Source organism: Mercenaria mercenaria, chromosome 1 (genome assembly GCF_021730395.1).
Source record: "Mercenaria mercenaria strain notata chromosome 1, MADL_Memer_1, whole genome shotgun sequence".
NCBI classification, from domain to species: Eukaryota; Metazoa; Mollusca; class Bivalvia; order Venerida; family Veneridae; genus Mercenaria; species Mercenaria mercenaria.
The window spans coordinates 54,778,416-54,801,863 of record NC_069361.1 but is presented as its reverse complement, the minus strand read 5'-3'; the positions used below and the strand labels follow the sequence as shown (position 1 = coordinate 54,801,863).

At 35.7% G+C, this 23,448-nt stretch overlaps 1 protein-coding gene and 1 long non-coding RNA gene across 3 annotated transcripts in view; one reads left to right on the top strand and one right to left on the bottom strand.

The window, feature by feature from the left end:
* The window catches only part of LOC123537167 (BTB/POZ domain-containing protein KCTD3-like), a 79,429-nt gene extending 57,452 nt beyond the window's left edge, over positions 1 to 21,977 (top strand). For both annotated transcript variants that reach the window (XM_045320768.2, XM_045320778.2), the window contains exon 19: positions 14,974 to 21,977. In XM_045320768.2, coding sequence (XP_045176703.2) covers positions 14,974 to 15,030 — 57 coding nt within the window. In that variant the 3' untranslated portion in view covers positions 15,031 to 21,977. The remainder of the gene's footprint in view (positions 1 to 14,973) is intronic.
* LOC128558541 (uncharacterized) lies at positions 6,469 to 10,024 on the bottom strand. The gene is made up of 3 exons (XR_008371693.1): positions 8,212 to 10,024; positions 7,790 to 7,912; positions 6,469 to 7,207 (listed from the first exon to the last, which is right to left on the bottom strand). It is a non-coding gene; the product is annotated as an uncharacterized LOC128558541 (long non-coding RNA).
* Positions 21,978 to 23,448: the final 1,471 nt, after the last annotated feature.

Below are 23,448 nucleotides of genomic sequence, written 5' to 3'. Positions count from 1 at the left end.
AGAATACAACTGCAAATGGTAGCATGTTGGTCTACAATATTGTGTCTGTAAATCAATTCTTTTATTTAGACAGAATTGAAGGAAAAATTGTCTGCTTAGCACAGCTTTGTAAATGCCTGATGGAAAATTTTAGTTAAAACATGAAGAAGGAACTACAATATACAATATTACTTAATATCGAAGTTCAGCAATTCTTGTAAGCAATGCAAAGTGACTGAAACATGAAATTGATACAAACAGATACTGTTTTGTGCTCTATTAATGTAAACATTTGACATAGACAATTTTGATTGAATGTCGAAGGATTGACGTACTACATGTACTTACAAACAGAATATAGAATTTCCTCTATTGACTGACCGCCTCTATGTTAGGGTGGTTAGAGTCGCTGACTTAAAATCACTGTAATCTCTCACTGATTAAGGGGCATGGGATCGATCCCTGCAACCGACCGTATCACTTCATGTAGGGAAGATGACAGTTTCTTACGGAGGATGGGTACAAGTAGTGGATCTTTCCAGGAACGCTTGTTGGGTAAACTGCCCACTTGACATAACTGAAATACTGTTTAAAAATGGCGTTAAACCCATCAAATCAAATTAAATCGGGCGTTAAACCCATCAAATCAAATTAAATCCCTCGACTGACTTACTCATATATGTTATGTAACAGGTGCTCCGCATACACCATTTTAATTATGGTGTACAAACTGGTTCAAAATTCTCAAAACCGCATGCGCTTTTAAACCGCAAGATGCGCTTTTTATACATTTGAACCTGTATGCATGTTCTTTTTATAAACCGCATCATGCGGTTTTTAGCTCGACTATTCGAAGAATAAGTAGAGCTATCCTACTCACCACGGCGTCGGCGTCGGTGTCACACCTTGGTTAAGTTTTTTGTACCAGTCCACATTTTGACAAAGTCTTTTGAGATAAAGCTTTGAAACTTTCAACACTTGTTTACCATCATCATGGCCAGTTATAGGCAAGAGCACATAACTCCATCAAGGATTTTGGCTGAATTATGGCCCCTTTTGACTTAGAAATCATGGTTAAGTTTTTTGTACCAGTTCATATTTTGACAAAGTCTTTTAAGATAAAGCTTTGAAACTTTCAACACTTGTTAACCATCACCATGGCCAGTTATAGGCAAGAGTACATAACTCCATCAGGGATTTTGGCTGAATTATGGCCCCTTTCGACTTAGAAATCTTGGTTAAGTTTTTCGTACCAGTTCATATTTTTTGTAAAGTGTTTGACATATGGCTTTGAAACTTTTATCACTTGTTTAGTATAATAGTCTCTATCTGTAGGAAAGAGAACATATTAACTCTGTCCTCTATTTTGGCTGAATTATGGCCCTTTTTGGACTTTGAAATTGGTTCTGTTTTCATACAAGTCCATGTTTTGTCAAAACTATTTGACATATGGCTTTTAAACTTTGAACACTTGCTTATCATTATGATCTACATCTGTAGGCAAGAGTACATAACTATTTGACTGAATTATGGCCCTTTTTGGACTTTGAAATTGGCTCATATATTGCCATTTAGTGCAAGACTTATCGAAATCAAAGTAATACAGGAACATTGTTTGTATAATCTATTTATTTCTTTTGTCTGAATATCCGTGGAAATATTTTGACCCCATTCTTCAATCAATTCTTCGAATAGTCGAGCGCGCTGTCATCAGACAGCTCTTGTTTTATCTTCCATTTCCGGTGATGTTACCAATTTTACGATCAGTCAATCAGAATGCCTTTTACATTTTTATGGCACCGAAAAGCAGTTGGCACCACATTCAGTTATTAACAGCCACCAGGATATCTTTGCAAAACCAGGATTTTGGCAAACTTCACTACCATTTCTAAGTGACTTAGAAACTTCTATTTATGTTTGGATGGTAGTTTATGGACCGTTGAGCAATAAATGAATGAATTTTGTAATATTTCAAAATTATTTATGTACAAAAAAAAAAATCAGTTAAAAAATTTTGTACGATCGAAAATTCGATTGGATATATGGTGTCCGATCGGAGTTTTTGAAAATCCAGTCGGACATTTTTCCCATATTTCGGCGTGCTGGATTTTTTTCCGAATTTTTATCAAAGAAATAAATGGTATATTTAACTAAGTTTTCTGTTGTACAGTAATTTTGTCTGGGTTTGAGACGAAAACAGCGATAAATAAAAAAAAATCCCATTTTAAAAGCTGGAAAAAAATCCGATTGGACATTTTCAGGGGAAAAAAATCAGATTTATTGTTGGCGGGAATTAATATGATAAAATAAATACTCTTATACATAAAATGTTAATTATAATACTTGTTGCAATTCTTTGCTACCAAGTATGTTGCTATTAAATAAATAAACAAATAAATTTGACCTTGATCCCTCTCCCCACAAATATGCCCTTGAAATTTGTCGTTCTGCTATTCTGCTGGAGTTATTCTGCTATTCTGCTGGAGTTGTTCTGCTATTCTGCTATTCTGACCCTCTGTTGATCCGTAATTTTCACACACAAATTCGTCACGTGTGAAAAAGTCGTACGAATTCCTCACACGTGTGACATATTTGTGAAAATTTCGTTGGTACTAAGAGGTGGTTAAAAATGGGGCTCGAAAATTTCACAATACCTACTTGTGACATATTCGTACGTATTTGTCACGCAGTATGTGGGGAATTCGTACGAAATTTTCACACGTGTGACGAATTCATTTGTGTGAAAATTACGGTTCAACCAAGCTTAAATGGATCAAGTGAGATAAGTACCTTGGACCCTATGTTACATTTAATGGCGACATCTCAGATTGGTCTAACGTATATAAAGGCGACCCTTTGTCCCTTTACCATCTTTATATTATGTTTTCAAGGTTTCAGGTAACAATTTATGATAAAAAAAAACGTGCAGCTAGGTCAGGGCAGACTCATATCCTTTACATTAGAGTATTTTGTTCGGGTTAATAAAGAATTTAAACATTTCAGTTAAATAACCAGTTATGTTAAGAAACATCTTTTATTTTAAGTTGTAGCTTGACAGACAAATACATATCTGGAATAATTATTGCATAGATGCTTCTTACACTGCACAAGCTTCCATTTTTAGGGTCATTCCTAACCCTAAACTTACTACAGATTAGGGAAAAATTCCTCACAGTGCCATGAAATTTTATTTATTGACAAATAAGTTTCTTTTATTGTTACTACATAATGTATGTAATCTTTAAATGTTTAAAGAATTATACCAAGACTTACTGTCTTTATATCTTTACTATTTTGTTATTGGCTAATTTTGTAAACTATCCCTATAATATATTTAGAAACTCGGCACATAAAATGTCTGCTAGTTTGTTTCAAGGAAGATAATTATTGCAAAACTTGGGAACAATATATTAGACCCTATTACAAAGAAACTATTCACTACTCATGTGCATGAGGGTTGTGCACAACATTTCATTACTTCATGGTCAGAATTTATTAAACCAAGTATGTTTTATGTCTGCTTGGTTGCGCAAGGTGGGCGTACTTGCAGTGTTGCGGATTCCATTCAATGTAAACTCCGATTAAGCCAGTATAAGGGTGCATGAGGGGTGTTATATATTTCAATACCTCCCATTATTAGACTTAATTAAATCGAGTCTGGTATTATTTTCTTTGCTTGCAAAGGTTCTTCTAAAATATTTCATTCAACCGGGATTACAGCATATATCTGTTTTAATTATCCCCCGACGAAAGTTGGAGGGATATAGTTTTGGCGTTGTCCGTCCTTCCGTCCGTCTTTCCGTCCGTCCATCCGTCCTTCCGTCCGTCCGTCCGTCCGTCCGGAGCCATATCTAGGAAATGGTTGGGAATATATATTTAAAACTTCATATACTTGTTCACCACTATGAGTTCTTGCGGCCCGTCAAGTTTCAGTCAGATTGCCCAAGTAACACCAGAGTTATGGCCCTTAGAAGTTTCTAGTGTTAACTATATAGGGTACTATAAGTATGGCAATTTCTGCATCATAACTTTTGATATATTTGACCTTGAACTATGAAACTTTAACAGAATTTAGAGCACTATAATGTGGTGGTGCACACACAATTTCGATTGGATTTCTTTTGTAACTGCAGAGTTATTGCCCTTTAATTGTCTAAAAATCCACATATTTGTACATAACAAACTTGCCATTTGGCAGAATTTCATTAAATTTCTTTCATTCTTTTCTGTGAACATTTATTATAAACATGTGAAGTTGTGCACCCACACCTGGTCGCTCACTTGCCTTGGTCACCCGGGGTGACCCCGGGGTCAAAATTGACCCCGCCCCAGGGGTCACTTGATTTTACATAGGAAGATCTTTAAAAATCTTCTTCTCAAAAACCAGAAGCCCTAGAGCTTAGATATTTGACTTGTAGCATTGCCTAGTAGACCTCTACTAAAGTTGTTCAAATCATGACCCCGGGGTCAAAATTGACCCCGCCCCATGGGTCACTTGATTTTACATAGGAAAATCTTCAAATATTTTCTAAAAATAAACCAGAAGGCCTAGAGCTTAGATATTTCATGTGTAGCATTACCTAGTAGACCTCTACAAAATTTGTTCAAATCATGACCCTGGGTCACTTGATTTTACATAGAAAAATCTTCAAAAATTTCTAAAAATAAACCAGAAGGCCTAGAGCTTAGATATTTCACATGTAGCATTGCCTAGTGGACCTCTACAAAATTTGTTCAAATCATGACCCCCGGGGTCACAATTGACCCCGCTTCAGGGGTCACTTGATTTTACATAGGAAAATCTTCAAAAAATTTCTAAAAATAAACCAGAAGGCCTAGATCTTAGATATTTGACATGTAGCATTGCCTAATAGACTTCTACAAATTTTTTTTCAAATAATGACCCCGCCCCTTGGGGTTACTTCATTGTACATAGAAAAATCTTCAAAATTTTCTAAAAATAAACCAGAAGCCCTAGAGCTGAGATATTTCACAGGTAGCATTGCCTAGTGGACCTCTACAAAATTTGTTCAAATCATGACCCCTGGGGTCAAAATTGACCCCGCCCCAGGGGTCACTTGATTTTACTTAGGAAAATCATTAAAAAATTTCTTAAAATAAACCAAATGGCCTAGAGCTTAGATATTTCACATGTAGCATTGCCTAGTGGACCTCTACAAAATTTGTTCAAATCATGACCCCTGGGTCAAAATTGACCCCGCTCCAGGGGTCACTTGATTTTACATAGGAAAATCTTCAAAAAATTTCTAAAAATAAACTAGAAGGCCTAGATCTTAGATATTTGACAAGTAGCATTGCCTAGAAGACTTCTACAAAATTTGTTCAAATCATGACCCCCGGGGTCAAATTGACCCCGCCCCATGGGGTTACTTGATTGTACATAGAAAAATCTTCAAAATTTTCTAAAAATAAACCAGAAGGCCTAGAGCTTAGATATTTGACATGTAGCATTGCCTAGTGGACCTCTACAAAACTGGTTCAAATCCTGACCCCCCCCAGGGTCAAATTGACCCAGCCCCAGGGGTTACTTGATTGTACATAGGGAAATCTTCATAAATTTGCTAAAAATAAACCCGAAGGCCTAGGTCTTTGATATTTGATATATAACATTTCCTAGTAGACTTCTACAAACTTTGTTCAAATCATTACCCCCGGGGTAAAATTGGCCCCGCCCCAGGGGTTACTTGATTGTACATCGGAAAATCTTCAAAATTTTCTAAAAATAAACCAGAAGGCCTAGAGCTTAGATATTTGACATGTAGCATTGCCTAGTGGACCTCTACAAAATTGGTTCAAATCTTGACCCCCCAGGGTCCAATTGACCCAGCCCCAGGGGTTACTTGATTGTACATAAAGAAATCTTCATAAATTTGCTAAAAATAAACCAGAAGGCCTAGATCTTAGATATTTGATATGTAACATTTCCTAGTAGACTTCTACAAACTTTGTTCAAATCATGACCCCCGGGGTAAAATTGGCCCCGCCCCAGGGGTTACTTGATTGTACATCGGAAAATCTTCCAAAAAATTTCTAAAAATCATCAGTTTGACATTAGAAACATGTAGCTCATATTACTCTGGTGAGCGATCCAGGGTCATCATGACCCTCTTGTTTTTCATTTTGAATTTTCCATCAATATTTATAATCAACATGTGAAATTTTGTTTCCTCTCCCGTTCCCCCGCACCCCCACACCCTTAAAAAATAAATATATATACATATATATATTTCCATTCCTTGTTGTTGTTTTTTTAAATGTTCAAACCTTCAACATGTTAAGTTGTGACTGCACAAGCCTTGCCCTCAGTCATGTTCAAGATATCTTACCAGTGTTCTCATAAGGACATCTGTTTTTTTAAGTTCAAATGTACATGTTAAACAACAACACCTGGTGCCAAACCACTCAAAGACAATATTTCGTTCCAGTTAAACTTCAAGCTCATATTTCAATTAACTGCATTTAATTTTAAAAGCTACCCGTCCCTAGATTTGCCACTATAATGCCACCCTTTTCAATGGTGGAGTATTTAGACAATTTTCCACCAAAATGCCACCTAAAATGCCACCAAAATGGTGAAAAAATGAACAGGACAGTGGCAAACCTGTTTTCCACTAAATTCCACCTTTTTCCACTTGTGTACACCTTTAGGTGGCAATAAGTGGAGTATTTAGACAGTTTTACACCATTATGCCACCATTATGGTGGAAAATTTGTTTGCCACTTAATTCCACCAATAGCCACCTTCATGGTGGCAGTAAGTGGAGTATTTAGACAAAATACCACTAAAATGCCACCATTATGGTGTAAAATCTATTTTCCACTTAACGCCACTTATTTCCACCAATCTCCAATAGGTGGCAGTAAGTGGACAAAATTTCAGCAAACGCCACTATGGTGGCAGTCCTATTTTCCACTAAATGCCACCAAATAGCTGGCAATAGATGGCAATTAGTGGAAATTGGCTGCACCTGCTAAATCTGAAAAAAAATCAGTAGTAAGCAAAAATCAAATTATATTAATATGTTTTTTTATTTTAATGCAAAAATCAAAGACCCTTCACAAGAAATCACAAAAGATCTGAACACGAGGATCAGGATGCTGTCGATGCAATCTCATTTTTTCATATTCCAGGATGGCTTAAGTTGATGGCAAATGACTCTCCAAATTTCACTCCTTTGGATGCAAGGCCATTTTCCCAGCACACAATCTGTAACAGCAAACCATATATCTATTAATAAATATATTTTTCTAACATTCTTAATAATTTTGCAGAAAATTGTAAATTTCCTCTCGGAAATATGAAATCAAAAGACTGAACTAACTGACATAACAACAAACTCTACAAACTTAATCTATGTCAAATGATATGCCACATCTTTATTAAAACTGTAAGAAGTTTCATCAAAATCTACTTTGTAGAAAACTTTCTATTCAATTAATACAGGAGAAATCCCTATTTTTACCAAATCAAGGTAAATAATTGAGCAGTGTTAATAAGCTTATAATAATTACATGAAGTTTTGTGATTCTATAGACAAAGCTGCTATAATATTTTTCCAATTACAAGCATTTTCAATTAATCTGATGGACAAATGAAATAGAAAGGACAACACCAAAAATAATATCCCTCTACCTTTGACAAAAGATAATAATGGCACTTGGGTTTTTCATCAAATTTATAATTAATATTTATCATATAATATGCCAGGAAATTCTATTAATTGATGTATTTCTTTAAAATTTAAGGGTTATTTAAACATAAGCTTTTGTAAAAACATAAAATATTTACCTGATTCAGAATTATCTTGATATGTTTCTTTTATGCAGTAATAAGCTGTATGCTGCTCAGGTATAATTATACAGCCAGGCAGGCAGATCATTTCACAAAGTTGCATTTTTTCACAGAAGGTTCCTGGTATGAAAAGTTGCATATTGTATCCTAAGTGCTAATCAACAGTGTAAATAATTACATTGATACAATTTTACCAGCAGTGTTATAAACATAATTGAGCTATATACCAAAAAATATATCTTGGATTAATAATCCATCTGCCAAGCTTCCTAAAAGGAGATTGGTTGATTTTAATTTCAAGCAGTTTTGTAAATGTTGTTTCAAATTCAAGTATTTGTTAAGAGTAAGTATAAGACAATGTTAAAGACAGTAATAATTTAAAAAAAAAAACAAAAAAAAAAACAGTATAATATTGTTACCTCTCACAATGTGTTTCCATTTTCTCCCTGACTGACTCATCAAATGCCAGATTTCAAATTTTGGTATTACTACACAGATAAATTGATTCCACACATACACTTTTTTGGTCAGCTAAAGAAGGTGTCAGATACTTAAGTTGAAAACTATTGTAAAAACATCCTTTTTATATACACTTCTTTTTTTTTCAATCAATGAAGAGAAAAGGCAAGAACTATTTCTTTGCATCTGACCTGATGTTTGCCTGCATGTATATATCTTAACTGACCCAAATTCCACCTGGGGTTGTTTCTATACATTAGTGTGGGAGCTTGTAACTTGATCTATCATTAATCTTATCTTTAACCAACTTTCACTCATGCAGAAATAATACACTGCAGACACATTCAAAAATGATCTTTTCAGATTCAGCCAGTACAGCCAATTTCCACTAGTTGCCACCTATTTTCCACCATTTTCTGTATTTCAGAATTGTTGATTGAAAAAGTGACTTATTAATATTTACATTGAATATAATATTAATAAATATTCTGTCTCACAAAATAACCAAAATTCAAATTTTCTGTATAATACACCACTCTGAATATTATTTTTGTCCAGCTGGAGTCAGCGTAGACTTATTCTCATTTTAACGAAACCCTTTGAAGGAGCCTGGGTACGTGATACTGTTTTGCTGATGTCGGTCAGTCCGTCTGTCAGTCTGTTGGTCGTTTGGTATGTAGAACAATCGGTTTCCGGATGGTAACTCAAGAACACTTGGGCCTAAGATCATGAAACTTTATATGGAGGTTCGTCATGACCAGCAGTAACCCCTGTTGACTTGGAGGCCAGTAGGTCAAAGGTCAAGGTCACAGTGACCTTGAACAGTTAAACAGTTTCCAGATTTTAACTCTAGTGCTCTTGGGCTTAGGATCATGAAAGTGAATGGGAAGGTTGATCAAAACTAGCAGATATCCCCTATGAGATAGATTATGAGTTCAGTAGGTCAAAGCTCAAGGTCACAGTGAGCTGAAACAGTTAAGCTGTTTCCGGATGTTTATTTGAGAACTCTTAGACCTATGATCATGAAAATAAATAGGGACATTGATCATGACCAGCAGACGACCCCTATTGATTTTGAGGTCAGTTGATCAAAGGTCTAGGTCACATTGACCCAGAACACTAGAACTTTTTTTGCCCAATAACTAGAGAATGCTTTGGTCTAAGATCACATTTGATACAGAAGTCACTTATGACTGGTAAATGATCCATAATTATTGATTTGAGGTCAGTACATGAGACGTCCAGTGCACAGTGAACAGATGATTTCTGTTTCTTGTACAGTTAATGAATGCATTAAGGGGGGCATTTTTGTGTTCTATGAGCTGTTGTCAATGTGGGGTTTTAGCAAAGTCAGGGTCCGTGTCAGTTAGGCCTGAAGTTTGACATTTAGTGTCCATTACACCTTGATTCCAACCCAAGTCCATGTAAAGATTTTGCCAAGGGTAATCCAATGTCTTACAGTTTGCTTCTAAATCAAACATCACAAAAATTTCTAAGTTTTTTTTTCACCTATTTGCCACCAAGAAAATTTTCTAAGTCCCTATTTTCCACTAAACGCCGCTCAGTTTACACCATGAAAAAAAACTATGTTCTACTTTCCACCAATTTCCACCTTTCTGCCACCATAAAGAAAAACTATGTTCAAATTTACACCTAATGTCACCAAAATAAAGTGGCTTTTAGTGGCAAATTTACCACTTGCTGGAAAAAAGAGTTGAATTGTACACCAAACGCCAGCTAATGCCAGCTATTTCCACCAAGTGCCACCCTTTTACCATGGAAAGAAGTGGCAAAGAGTGGCATTAGGCGGCAAATCTAGGGACGGGTAAGCTTATTACAGTAAGCATATCCCATTCAAAATAAATTCTTTAGTCAGGATCAAAGTATCATACATTTATTATGTACTCTTTAATTAAACATTTGTTTTCTGTTAAATTGATTTTGACTAATGAAATTATTTGCTTCTTATTAACATCCTTAACTTTTTGCCGGATATATTTTTTTGCCATTCCTCACCACAAACCCTTTCGGCGGGGGATACCAATTCATCGAATTTGCTTGTTTATATCAACATCTCATATTGCATGTATACTCAAGATCCATTACATGATACAGCTATTGCAGGCTTTGAATAGTTTGCAAGACACTTAGGCTATAGAAACTGGTAAATATGAATTAAAATTAATAAAATTTCATCCGGGTAGACGCATTTGCAAAATAGAGATTCTATTCAGCGTTTATCCGTAAATATATAATATTTCTAAATTACATACGTCAGTAAAATATTGTGATTTGTATGGGGAAAACAAAATAAAATATGTTCTAAAGGTCGTTTGCAACCGAGTGGGTAGATGCGTTTACAAAATTTCTGTTTTCAGTGAAGTGAACAAAAAGAGTTAATGATCCCGGATTCTGTTTTCAATGAAGTCAACAAAAAGAATTAATGATCCCGGATACAGAGTTAAAAACTTGACAGTTATCAACACATTCCGAAAATGATTGTCAATGGCGGATATATGCTTATAAAGGGTACATTCATGAGAAAAAAACCTCGCTGTGTCAGATATTTTCGCTGTTTTAGTATTTAGTCTCACAAAAGTTTTCGTAACAAATGCAAAGTTGTGACAGGAGACCATGTATTTTAGTTCTAGTACGTTAGAAGTGCAATTACAAAGAAAAAATATGAAATTTGAATTGAGACTACTCATCGTGGGTTAAACAATAAAACATAAGACTTTGTTTTCAACGTCGCGATATATTTTTAATGACCTAAGTTATGTTTTCAGATTTTTTCAATTCAGTTGATTTGTGTATGTTCATTTTTTTTTTTATATATAAAAATACGGCTTAAGATTTTTCAGATAAATTATTATACAAAACACATTCTAGCAAAATATATTGATTTCTACTTTAGAAATATGTATTGTTTGACAACTTGTACTCATTGTTATAACCAGGTTACGCCTGTTTACGCCTAGCTTTGGATTCTCTTACGCCTGTTGGTGAAAACGTGGCAGTTAAAACGGCTTAGTCGTTGTTACTCCTTTGGTCCAGAATTAAACGAAATTTACCAAATGTTCAAATTAAAATGTTTAATAATATCTAAAATTAATTCAGTATCTAAACGTGGAGTCGGTATACCAGTGCACACCACAATACAATATACATATACATAACATATAAACCTCTACGGACAAAAGGCACGCTGAAAATGGGAACATCGTTTAGAAATGGTCAGAAACCTTGAACAGTGAACAACCTCACACTTTAGGATCTAATAATCAAGAAACACATTAACAAAGCGGTAAACAAAAAATAAAACAAGTGGGCACAAAGAACAAACTAGTTGGGCACCGTCTTGCTTTGGTTTGCGTGTTCGTGCGTGCGTACGTGCATGTATATTTGTATGCGTGGACCTTTTAGTGCAAGAATTTGTGCAACAATTTTGCACCTCCTGTAAAAAGGATGAAGCCTCAGTGCCAATACACCTTTTAAATTCTTAAGTTAACATTAGCTGTCCCAGCATGTAATAAATTAAACAATCTTCTTTAAGGTACTCAAACTATCAAATAAGTGCTGTTTAACTCGGGCAAATTCAGCATGGGTCATTTGGTACTATTTGCCTCAGGAACACACTCATGACCTTTCAAGATTACTTCTTTGACATCATAATTTGAGCTTTGACTGCACGGCCTTTGCAGGTGATAACTCTTTGTCATAGAAGACTCCGATTTTCCCATTGTCATACAGGATTTTTAGCTACTTTTTCAAAACGCATAACAGTGAGAGGAAAAAAAAAAAGTGTCTACCGGAAATCGCTGTTAAAATTTCATATTCAATATGTATCGAACTCGAGTGAGAGCTAATTATACATAAAATATTTACAAAAATAAACGTAATAAAGGCAACTTTATGACAACTAATCATAACTTTTAGCAGCAATTACCTTACCAGCAATTATGTACCTTATACGCTGGTACTGTATTACAGTTTATAATAGTACATGAATATTGATTACCAGACCTCTAGCCTGCCCAGTACGGGTTGTTTGGAGGTCCAGAAACCGGACCTCTAGATTCTGGGTCTAGAGGTAGCCACTTGTGGATAGGGATGGGCATTTTTGAGGGGGTTTCTTACTAGTCACCATGTATTCAGTTTGACAGAAAAAAACAATTATAATCTACAAACCTTTTTAACTCTTGTACTACTTCCATGGCTTCTGACAAGTCGGTCAAAATGTTTGCACATCCGGGATTAGTCTAAATAATGAGACCTCGGGTAGACTGATTTTACATTTTAATATTTCACGCTGTCTACCTAGAGGATGGGTATATCGACCAGTCAAAAAAGTATAACGATATTCAACTCGCGAGTACAATTTATTTGGACTAATCTGGGATACAGTCATTCTGTTGACATTTCTAAAGCATCTTGAGACTATGACACTTCTAGTGACCTATTAATCGATCCCATACAACTTGAACTCGCTCAAGGAAGTTTCCGATGTCCATTACTTTGATTTGTCATTATTTGATATTAGCTGGCTGCTTTTGTTTTTTTTTGTTCAGTCTTTCGCAAATCGCGCTCAAATGAATAACGAGCTTTCTCATTGGTTGATAGAAAAACAAAACCCTACCGTACTATACTGCATCCGGTTAAAGCCGGGTAAACCGCATGATGCGGGTTAGTATTTCATGCACAAACGGTTCAAAACTGTTCCAGCTCATCTTGCGTTTTAGGCACCGCAAGATGCGCTTTATAAACCGCATGATGCGCTTTTAAACTGCAAGATGTGGTTATTGAGAGTTTTGGACCAGTTCATATCCCATATTTACTAGCTAGTTCCTCGTTTCAACTATACACACGCACCGGTTTAGTTATACACTTGTACCTCATTTAGTCTTTGCACTAATTCCCCGTTTTGTTGAAACACAGTTCCACATTTCGTTGATACACAAACACGCGGTTTGTTACACATTTCCCCGTTTTGAATGTGGAAAAACTCATTGCTTAACAATTGAAGATAGCTTTAATCTAAAGCCTCAGATAATTTAAAAATAATAAGAATAAGAGTTGATAGAAATATGATGACTGTAGCTGCAGAAATAAAGAAGTTCCCAGTTGGTAGGTTTATAGCTTAAATCCCCAATTGGTAGCGTTTACATGTAAGTGTGTGTATGTGTGTGTGTGTGTGTCTGTCACAAAGCTTGTCTGCACTCTAAGTCGAACATTTCTCATCCGATTTTCACCAAACTTAAACAAAATGTGTTTGACCATAAGACCTCGGCCAAGTTCGATAACTAGCCAAATCGGTCCAGGTGTCTTGGAGTTATGGCCCTTGAATTACCAAGAATCAGCCTTTTTACTCTTGTCCGCACTCTAATTCAAACATTTCTCATCCAGTCTTCACCAAACTTGAACAAATTGCATTTGACCATGAGACCTCGGCCAAGTTCGATAACTAGTCAAATCGGTCCATGGATTTGGGGGTTGCGGCCCTTGAATTATCGAAAAATTGGCCTTTTTTCTCTTGTCCACACTCTAAGTCGAACATTTCTCATCCGATCTTCACCAAACTTAAATAAAATGTGTTTGACCATGAGACCTCGGCCAAGTTCGATAACTAGCCAAATCGGTATAGGCATTTTGGAGTTACGGCCCTTGAATTACCGAAAAATCTGCCTTTTTACTCTTGTCCGCTCTCTAAGTCGAACATTTCTCATCCGATTTTCACCAAACTTGAACAAAATGTGTTTGGCCATAAGAACTTAGCCAAGTTTGGTAACTAGCCAAATCCGCCTAGGCACTTTTGATTTATGGCCCTTGAATTACTGATTGGATCCACTCATCCAGACCATCTAATTGGATCCACTCGTCTAAACCATCTAGAGAAACTAGACATTTTTCATAGGGGCAGTTGTGGGAGACATGCGCTTTTCTCAAAAGCATCTCTAGTTTGTACTGATTTTTTAACATGATTGTCTTCTCTTCTAATTAGCTCACATGCCCACCCACTTAGCTCAATAGGGAAAGCTCAGACCTACCGATCCCAGGGTCTGGAGTTCGATCCCCGAGCGAGGTGTATGTTTTCCATGACCATTTGAAAAAAGACATTGCGTATGAAATCATTCATCATCCACTGTTAAATCATGGGAAATTGGTGGTTACTTGTAGAAAACAGGCTTGTACTGGTACGGAATCAAGGAACACTGGTTCAGGTTGACTGCCCAGTTTTACATAACTGAAATACTGTTTGAAAACAGCTCTAAACCAGAAACAAACAAAAAACTATGTAAGCTTACAGAGTTTTTTTCAGGGTTACTAATGTTCCAAGCATGGCAAAGATTCTCTGACAAATCAGTGTCACAGGGGTAGTAATCTGATTCAGTGATAGCTCTAATCTCTTTGCAGTTTCGGCATACTGAGAAATCATTAACATTCATCAGGGATTAATTTTTAAAGTTTTTTGTGGTTACATCAATACATGAAATTAAATCTTGATGAAAATTTCATAATTATGTCTATTCGTGGTATGTCCAAAGCTTGAAATCCTCAGCTGATTGCTGTTTTGGTAAAAACCATGAAATTTCATGCCCACTAATTTAAATGACTTCACAGTTAGTGTTACTGGTTGTTTTGTCTGATTTTGTTGTTTTTTTTAGCTGAGAAAATTGAGATATTATAATAACTGTTACTATAAATGTATGATATTATATTTGCAGTATGGGTCAGGTGAACAACGATACAGACATAACAGAAGTAGCAGTTACTGGGTGTGACAGAAGGTTGTGTCCATTGAAATTGTGCCATAGCAAAATGTAAACAGTATCCTGAGAAAATTATATACACGCTTCTTGTTATACTTCATAGCAACGTGCACATTCTCGAAATTTGTTTTAAAGGGACACGCCTCCATGTTTATATAAAGTTTTTACAAAATTTATGAAGTAGCTTTGTTAATTAGTAATATTGTTTATAGAAATTGAAAATGAAGTTACTCTGTTAGGTCTTGGTAGTATTTAACCCTTACCCTGCTAAATTTCTGTAATGAACTTGTCCATCTATCAATTTGGACAGAACCATTAACTGTTAAAAGGGGTGTTCGCTGAAAATTTACTGACTGAATAGCAAACAGTGCAGACCATGATCAGACTGCACGGATGTGCATGCTGATCTTGGTCTGCACTAGCCGCAAAGGCAGAATCACTTGCCGCCAGCAGGCTAAAGGTTAATTATAAATTTATTTGCAAAACCGGTATGTTGTCTGCAAACAATCTTAAAGAGATACATGCAGTAGACAAGGAAATCAATGAAAGAAATTTATCTGTACTTAAAAGCATGTACTCAAAAATATAAACTTAACCCTTATCATGCTGGACATGACTGATTCTGCCTTTGTGACCAGTGTAGATCATGATCAGCCTGCACATCCAGACAGTCTGATCAAGATCTTCACTGTTCGCCATTTAATCAGTATCTTTTTGGTAAACACCCCAGGCCTTTTAACAGTTAATGGTACTACCCAGATTGAAAGATGGACAAGTTCATTATAGAACTTTAGCAGGGTAAGGGGTTGATTGTTATTAAATATGCATTTATAGTCCTTTACATTGGTCTAAACATGGTGACATGATTAATGATAAAAAGTCCTATTGACTCAAAGGCAGAGCCAAAAACATGTATTGACAACTGTGTTGTCATGACACTTTGACATCAAAACAATGAGACGTCATACACAATTTACTTGGACAAAAAAATAACCATCCGCTACAAACGATTGCAATTGAATTTAGTGCGGCTAATTAACCTTCAGTATGTTTGATATGATGTTATAACAATTGTTGACTTTTAGGTTTGGTCAATATCAGGATTTATCAACCTTGAAAAAGTGAAATCGACCTTGGGCTGTGCCCACGATTTATATCTCTTTTTTTCAGGTCGATAAATCTTCATAACCTCACTAAAGGGCAATAATTGCATATGATAAATTTATAGATGTTATTATTTCTTTTGAATATTTTTATACCTAGAGACATGCCACTTTAAGTTATTTGACAGATTTAAGTTTCACTGTGCATAAATTATGTTCTCAAAAATTATACATGTATTACATTACAATGTTATATTTAAAGGAGAGCTGCTTGAAATTGTCTGATCAATTTCTTTTTTAAACCTTGATGTACATTGTTTAAACTTAAAAGTCTTCTTAAATGTGGACCAATAAATGCTACAGAAAATTGCGTGGTGCAAATTTTATAAAAACTTATAAGGCATAAAAAGAAAATTATTTGTTTCCGGTATCCCGACCTACCCTAAATGTTTTTATGGTCTTGGAGAATATTTTTTTCAACTTTTTAACAGAAAGTTGCAAAACTTCACTTTTTACGCTTTAAACCACAGACACTTGGGGTTTGGACCTCCACACACCCCATTCTCCTCCGCCCCTGGTTAAGTTTAGCCAATATATTTTAGCATTTTACCATGTATTGAGCATGGGTGACGATCATAAAGCGCATTTTGTAACATTTCAGCGTATTTTTAAAAAATGTATTTTTACCATCAATGCTCTCAATATTACAAGATTTGAAACATCGCACAAACACTAGGGAAACAATAGCCAGTTTAACTTTTAAATGAACCCCTACCAATGAATCACTGGTATCAATCGTCAGATCTGTTACCATTCTGTCAAATGACACCGGTCCCGACAACTGTCATTTGTATTCCGACGAGAAATCAATAAATAATATAAATTAATCAATCTAAATTCTATGGAACACTTCCTTGTGAATTGATCCCTGCTTTGAACTGCGCATATTGTTGCCGGGTACCAAAATTGATACCGTTTCGACTACATTATACCGGATTATCGCTTCAGCACGTGTTACACGAGGTTTGTTTACATAAAGAAGTGATGATCTGGTTTAACATAGCCGTAAGAGTATCTGTTTTGGTACCCGGTTTATGACATGCGCTACACAAAGCGAGGGTCCAGCGCAAGCAAGTGTTCCTATTGTTCGTGCGATGTTTCATATCTTGTATTATTGAGAGCATTGATGGTAAAAAAATACATTTTTAGCTCGACTATTCGAAGAATAGTCTAGCTATTCTACTCACCCTGGCGTCGGCGTCACACCTTGGTTAAGTTTTTGCATGCAAGTACATACAGCTATCATTTAAAGGCATATAGCTTTGAAACTTATTTATTCTTTTTCTAGGTCAATTACCAACCTCTCTGGGTCAAGTCCCATAACTCTGACATGTATTTTGAGCAAATTATGCCCCCTTTTGGACTTAGAAAATTTTGGTTAAAGTTTTACATGCAAGTTACTATCTCCAAAACTAATGCAGATATTGAATTGAAACTTTACATGTGTCTTCGGGGTTATAAAACTAGTTGATAGCACCAAGTCCCATAACTCTGACCTTCATTTTGGCCAAATTATGCCCCCTTTTGGACTTAGAAAATTCTGGTTAAAGTTTTGCGTGCAAGTACATACAGCTATTACTAAAAGGCATATAGATTTGAAACTTATTTTTTCTTTTTCTAGATCAATTACCTACCTCACTGGGTCAAGCCCCATAACTCTGACATGTATTTTGGCCAAATTATGCCCCCTTTTGGACTTAGAAAATTCTGGTTAAAGTTTTGCGTGCAAGTACATACAGCTATTACTAAAAGGCATATAGATTTGAAACTTATTTTTTCTTTTTCTAGATCAATTACCTACCTCACTGGGTCAAGTCCCTTAACTCTGACATGTATTTTGAGCAAATTATGCCCCCTTTTGGACTTAGAAAATTCTGGTTAAAGTTTTACTTGCAAGTTACTATCTCCAAAACTAATGCAGATATTGAATTGAAACTTCACATGTGTCTTCGGGGTTATAAAACTAGTTGATAGCACCAAGTCCCATAACTCTGACCTTCATTTTGGCCAAATTATGCCCCCTTTTGGACTTAGAAAATTCTGGTTAAAGTTTTGCGTGCAAGTACATACAGCTATTACTAAAAGGCATATAGATTTGAAACTTATTTTTTCTTTTTCTAGATCAATTACCTACCTCACTGGGTCAAGCCCCATAACTCTGACATGTATTTTGGCCAAATTATGCCCCCTTTTGGACTTGGAAAATTCTGGTTAAAGTTTTGCTTGCAAGTACATACAGCTATTACTAAAAGGCATATAGATTTGAAACTTATTTTTTCTTTTTCTAGGTCAATTACCTACCTCACTGGGTCAAGTTCCATAACTCTGACACGTATTTTGGGCAAATTATACCCCCTTTTGGACTTAGAAAATTCTGGTTAAAGTTTTACATGCAAGTAACTATCTCCAAAACTACTACAGATATTAAATTGAAACTTCACATGTGTCTTCGGGGTTATAAAACTAGTTGATAGCACCAAGTCCCATAACTCTGACATGTATTTTGGGCAAATTATGCCCCCTTTTGGACTTAGAAAATCCTGGTTAAAGTTTTGCGTGCAAGTACATACGGCTATTACCAAAAGGCATATAGCTTTGAAACTTATTTATTCTTTTTCAAGGTCAATTACCAACCTCACTGGGTCAAGTTCCATAACTCTTAACATGTATTTTGAGCAAATTATGCCCCCTTTTGGACTTAGAAAATTCTGGTTAAAGTTTAACATGCAAGTTACTATCCCCAAAACTAATGCAGATATTGAATTGAAACTTAACATGTTTCTTCGGGGTTATAAAACTAGTTGATAACATCAAGTCCCATAACTCTGATATGTATTTTGGTCAAATTATGTCCCCTTTCGAACTTAAAACTCTTTTGATATTTAACATTTTGGGTAATAATTTCCTGCTTCTGTGACAATATTTCGAATAGTCGAGCTTGGCTGTCTTACGGACAGCTCTTGTTTAAAAACACGCTGAAATGTTACAAAATGCGTTTAGTGATTGTCACCTATGCTCAATACATGGTAAAATGCTAAAAAATGTTGGCTAAACTTAACCAGGGGGGGAGGAGAATGGGGTATGTGGGGGTCCGATCCCCAAGTGTCTGTGCTTTAAACATGGTCAGTGATGTTAGAAATCAACTTATTGATGCTCTAAAGGCATAACCCCCTTATTTGTATTCATTTTTTGACATAAAAATAATTTCCGAAAAGTCTCACTTAAAATAAAGAAAATTTCAAAAAAAAGAATTTTTTTCCGACCTACCTACCCTAATTTATTTGAGCATGTTGCCGGAAACAAAGAATTTTTTTTTTAGGCCTAATCACATTAAAGTTTAAAATCTCATTCTTTCCATTTCAACCTCTGTTAACCATTGTAGATTTTAAAGTATACCCGGTAGTGAAATTCAAACCACTTACAGTAAACTGTTGTACAAACTGTATGAATGTTAAAATGATTTAAGATTTTACAAAAAAATTATCAGACAGCTTGCATGTCAAACATTTTTCGTGAAACTTGAAAGCAATTTCAGTTAAACTTTATGAACCAAAAATAAGATCACAGTACATTTAAATTACACATTTTTTTTTTATCAACGTTATATTTAGGTAACTTAAGTTCATTATGTCTCCAACATGAAGTGGGGGAGACATCTTGATTTAGCGCTGTTTGTCAGTCTGTATGTTACAAAATTTGTCCACGCAACTCCTCCGACTTCACTTGGCAGATTTACATTAATCTTCACAAAAGTGATTATTACTAAGCCTAGTTGTGCATATAATTGGCATGTTCCGGTTTGGTGATTTTCAATGGAGTTATGGCCCTTGATTCATCAAATTTTATGATTTTTTGGCCGCTTCTCTTATAATATTGGGTGGATTTGCACCAAACCATACAGAAGTGATAAGTGCCAAGCCTAGTTGTACATATTATTGGCATATTCCAGTTCAGTAATTTTCAGTGGAGTTATGGCCCTTAATTTGTTGTAGTTTGCCTTGTCGGCGCAACTGCTCCAACAACACAGGGAGAAATTACACTAAACTTCCTAAAAGTGATTATAGCCAATTCTAGTTGTGCATATTGTTGTCATGTTCCTGTTCATTGATTTTCAGTGGAGTTATGGCCCTTGACTCATCAAATTTTATGTTGTTTTGGTCACTTCTCTTATATTATTGGGTGGATTTCCGCCAAACCTTACAGAAGTGATCAGTGCCAGGCCTAATTTTGCACATTATTTGCATGTCTGAATTCAATGATTTGTGATAGTTTACCATTGTATATGCAACTGGTCCAGTTCCAGCATGAGGAATTGCACCCAACTTCAGAAAGGTGATCATTGCCAAGCTAAGCTGTGCATATCATGGTCATATTCCGGTTCATTTATTTTCAGGGGTGTTATGTTCCTTTTAAAGTTTATTTGTCAACTTTTGTAATATTAACTTCTCTTATACAATAGGTACAGATTATCAGTGCCAAGCCGAGTTATGCATTATCCTTGGCATGTTTCAGTTCAGTGATTTTCAGCAGAGTTAAGGCCCTGGAATTGTCATATTTCACTACCTGCTGTATACCATCGGGCTGAATTTCACCAATCCTCACGATAGATTAGATATATTGTTGGACTGTTATGGTTCAATGATCTTCACTGGAGTTATGGCCCAATTTATGGAATTTAACAATGTTGGGGTGTTAACTGGTTGGAGACATACTTTTCTTTGTGAAAAACAATCTCTATATTGCAGCTCACTTGAGCAAAGTGCTCAAGACGAGCTTTAGAGATGATTGCACTGTCAGTTGTCATCCATCATGTGTTGTAAAAAATTGAACTATCAACTCTCCATAGGTAACAGTATTGGCCCAGTCGGAAAAAAATCTTGGACATGTTTGATGTTGAAATATCTGGTTCGAGGGTAATTGTTTATGTGGTAAGGAGGCTGTGCCGAGTTACTGCAGAAACATTTACCCTGAAGTCAGATATTTCTATCCGCACTGTCCACCAGTGACTGATTCTTTCCCTTGCATACCGTGATCTTCAAATAATAGAAGAAATAAAATAGAATGAATGCTTTTCTTTTAAGCGCTACTTTATTATTGTAGCATATTAATTTATGCATTCATTCATAAATTATAGCATGAGACACCCTTGGTGTAAGGTGAGGTTTTTCTGCACTGGCAAAAACACAGGAAAATCCTGTCAGGCATGCAAGAAAAAATTATTTATAATCTATAGGCCACATTATTTAATTGATCTTCATGATACACATGTGCTTGGTAGGACTGTTTGTTTTGGTGAATCTGGGTCAAGTTTAAAGGTTGGGAGTAACAGGAAGGTCACTTAGTCAGATCTTAGGGCAACTTAGTTAAGATCTTAGACAACTAAGTTAACATTTTTGGACCATATTTTTGATCTGATCTGCATGAAAAATGGGGAAAATATTGATTATCTTGTTAATGCAGGTGATCAATACAGGGCCTTTTTTGCAATGCAAGTTAATTCTTAGTACATGTATTGAGAACATGTAGAGTAAACACAAGATATTTATTTTTCTTGCAACCCTGTGTAATTCCATGAAAATCGGGGAAAAAAACCTTGTTTTGTGCATTTTGAATGCACCGGGTTTATTTTTGTATTTTTGGAAAATCCTAAGTAATGTTGAATGCATATTTTTACTTGTAAATATTACATAAGTATTGTACATTTTGTATATTAGTCATGTCATTGTTATTTTATATGTAATTTAATTGTTATATTTCCAAAGTAGATACTGTGCAATATTAAACAGTAAAACTTTACATTCTGTTGTTGGCTTTATGTTGTGAATGTCTCGGTATCTGAGCGGGTTTTTCGAGACCAGGTAGCTTAAAGTGACTAACCCACACATTTTTGTCGAAAAATAATTTCTGGCAAAATCCATAAAAAGCGAGACATTGTTGCTGGAACATATACCCATACTATATTTATAACTGACTGTAAATAAAGATTATCGCATACTATCTTAGGCTGTATGTCACGTTGGTCATTCATTTTCCAGAGGGAAGAGTTTTAGCTCAACTACAATGATTATATGTTATGAGTTATGCTCCTTTTTTAGCTCACCTGAGCCAAAGGCTCAAGGTAAGCTTTTGTGACCACTTGATGTCTGTCATGCATTGTGCATCGTCCGTAGTGCATCTATCAACAGTTTCTTGACTGCACGATAGTGGTTTCATTTATGATTTGATTTTAACCAAACTTGCACACAACTTGTATCACCACAACATCTCAGTTCCTTTCTTGAACCAGCCATATCCCACCATGGATTCAAAAGTTACAGCCCATGAAAGGGCAAAAATTCTCTATTTTGGTTTTGTCTGCAGGATAGTGGTTTCATTTGTGATTGGATTTTAACTGAACTTACACACAACTTGTATCGCCATAAGATCTTGATTCCTTTCTTGAACCAGCCATATGCCACCATGGGATCTAGAGTTAGGGCCTCTGAAAGGGCCAGAAATTGGCTATTTTGGTCTTGTCTGCACAATAGCAGTTTCATTTATGACTGAATTTTAACCAAACTTGCACACAAGTTGTACCACCATAAGATCTCAGTTCTTATTTTGAACCAGCCATATTCCACAATGGGTTCCAGCGTTAGGATCCCTGAAAAGGCCAGAAATTGGCTATTTTGGTATTGTCTGTACAAGAGCAGTTTTATTGTAACCCCCGACAACAAAGTTGTAAGGGGGGGTATACTGGTTTCAGGTTGTCTGTCTGTCTGTCCGTCTGTCTGTCTGTCCGTCTGTCCGTAGACGCAATTTTGTGCGCACCATCTGTCCTTATCCCCTTGACAGAATTTAATGAAACTTCACACAAGTGATCAGTACCAACAGTAGTTGTGCATGGGGCATGTTAGGTTCTTTTAGAAAAAAAAATTGCAGAGTTATGGCACTTTGTTTTTTTGTTACTATACTATATACATAGACACAATCTTGTGCGCACCATCTCTCCTCATCCCCTTGACACAATTTAATGAAACTTCACACAAGTGATCAGTACCAACAGTAGTTGTGCATGGGGCATGTTAGGTTCTTTTAAAAGAAAAATTTGCAGAGTTATGGGACTTTGTTTTTTTTGTTACTATACTATATACATAGACACAATCTTGTGCGCACCATCTCTCCTCATCCCCTTGACACAATTTAATGAAACTTCACACAAGTGATCAGTACCAACAGTAGTTGTGCATGGGGCATGTTAGGTTCTTTTAAAAGAAAAATTTGCAGA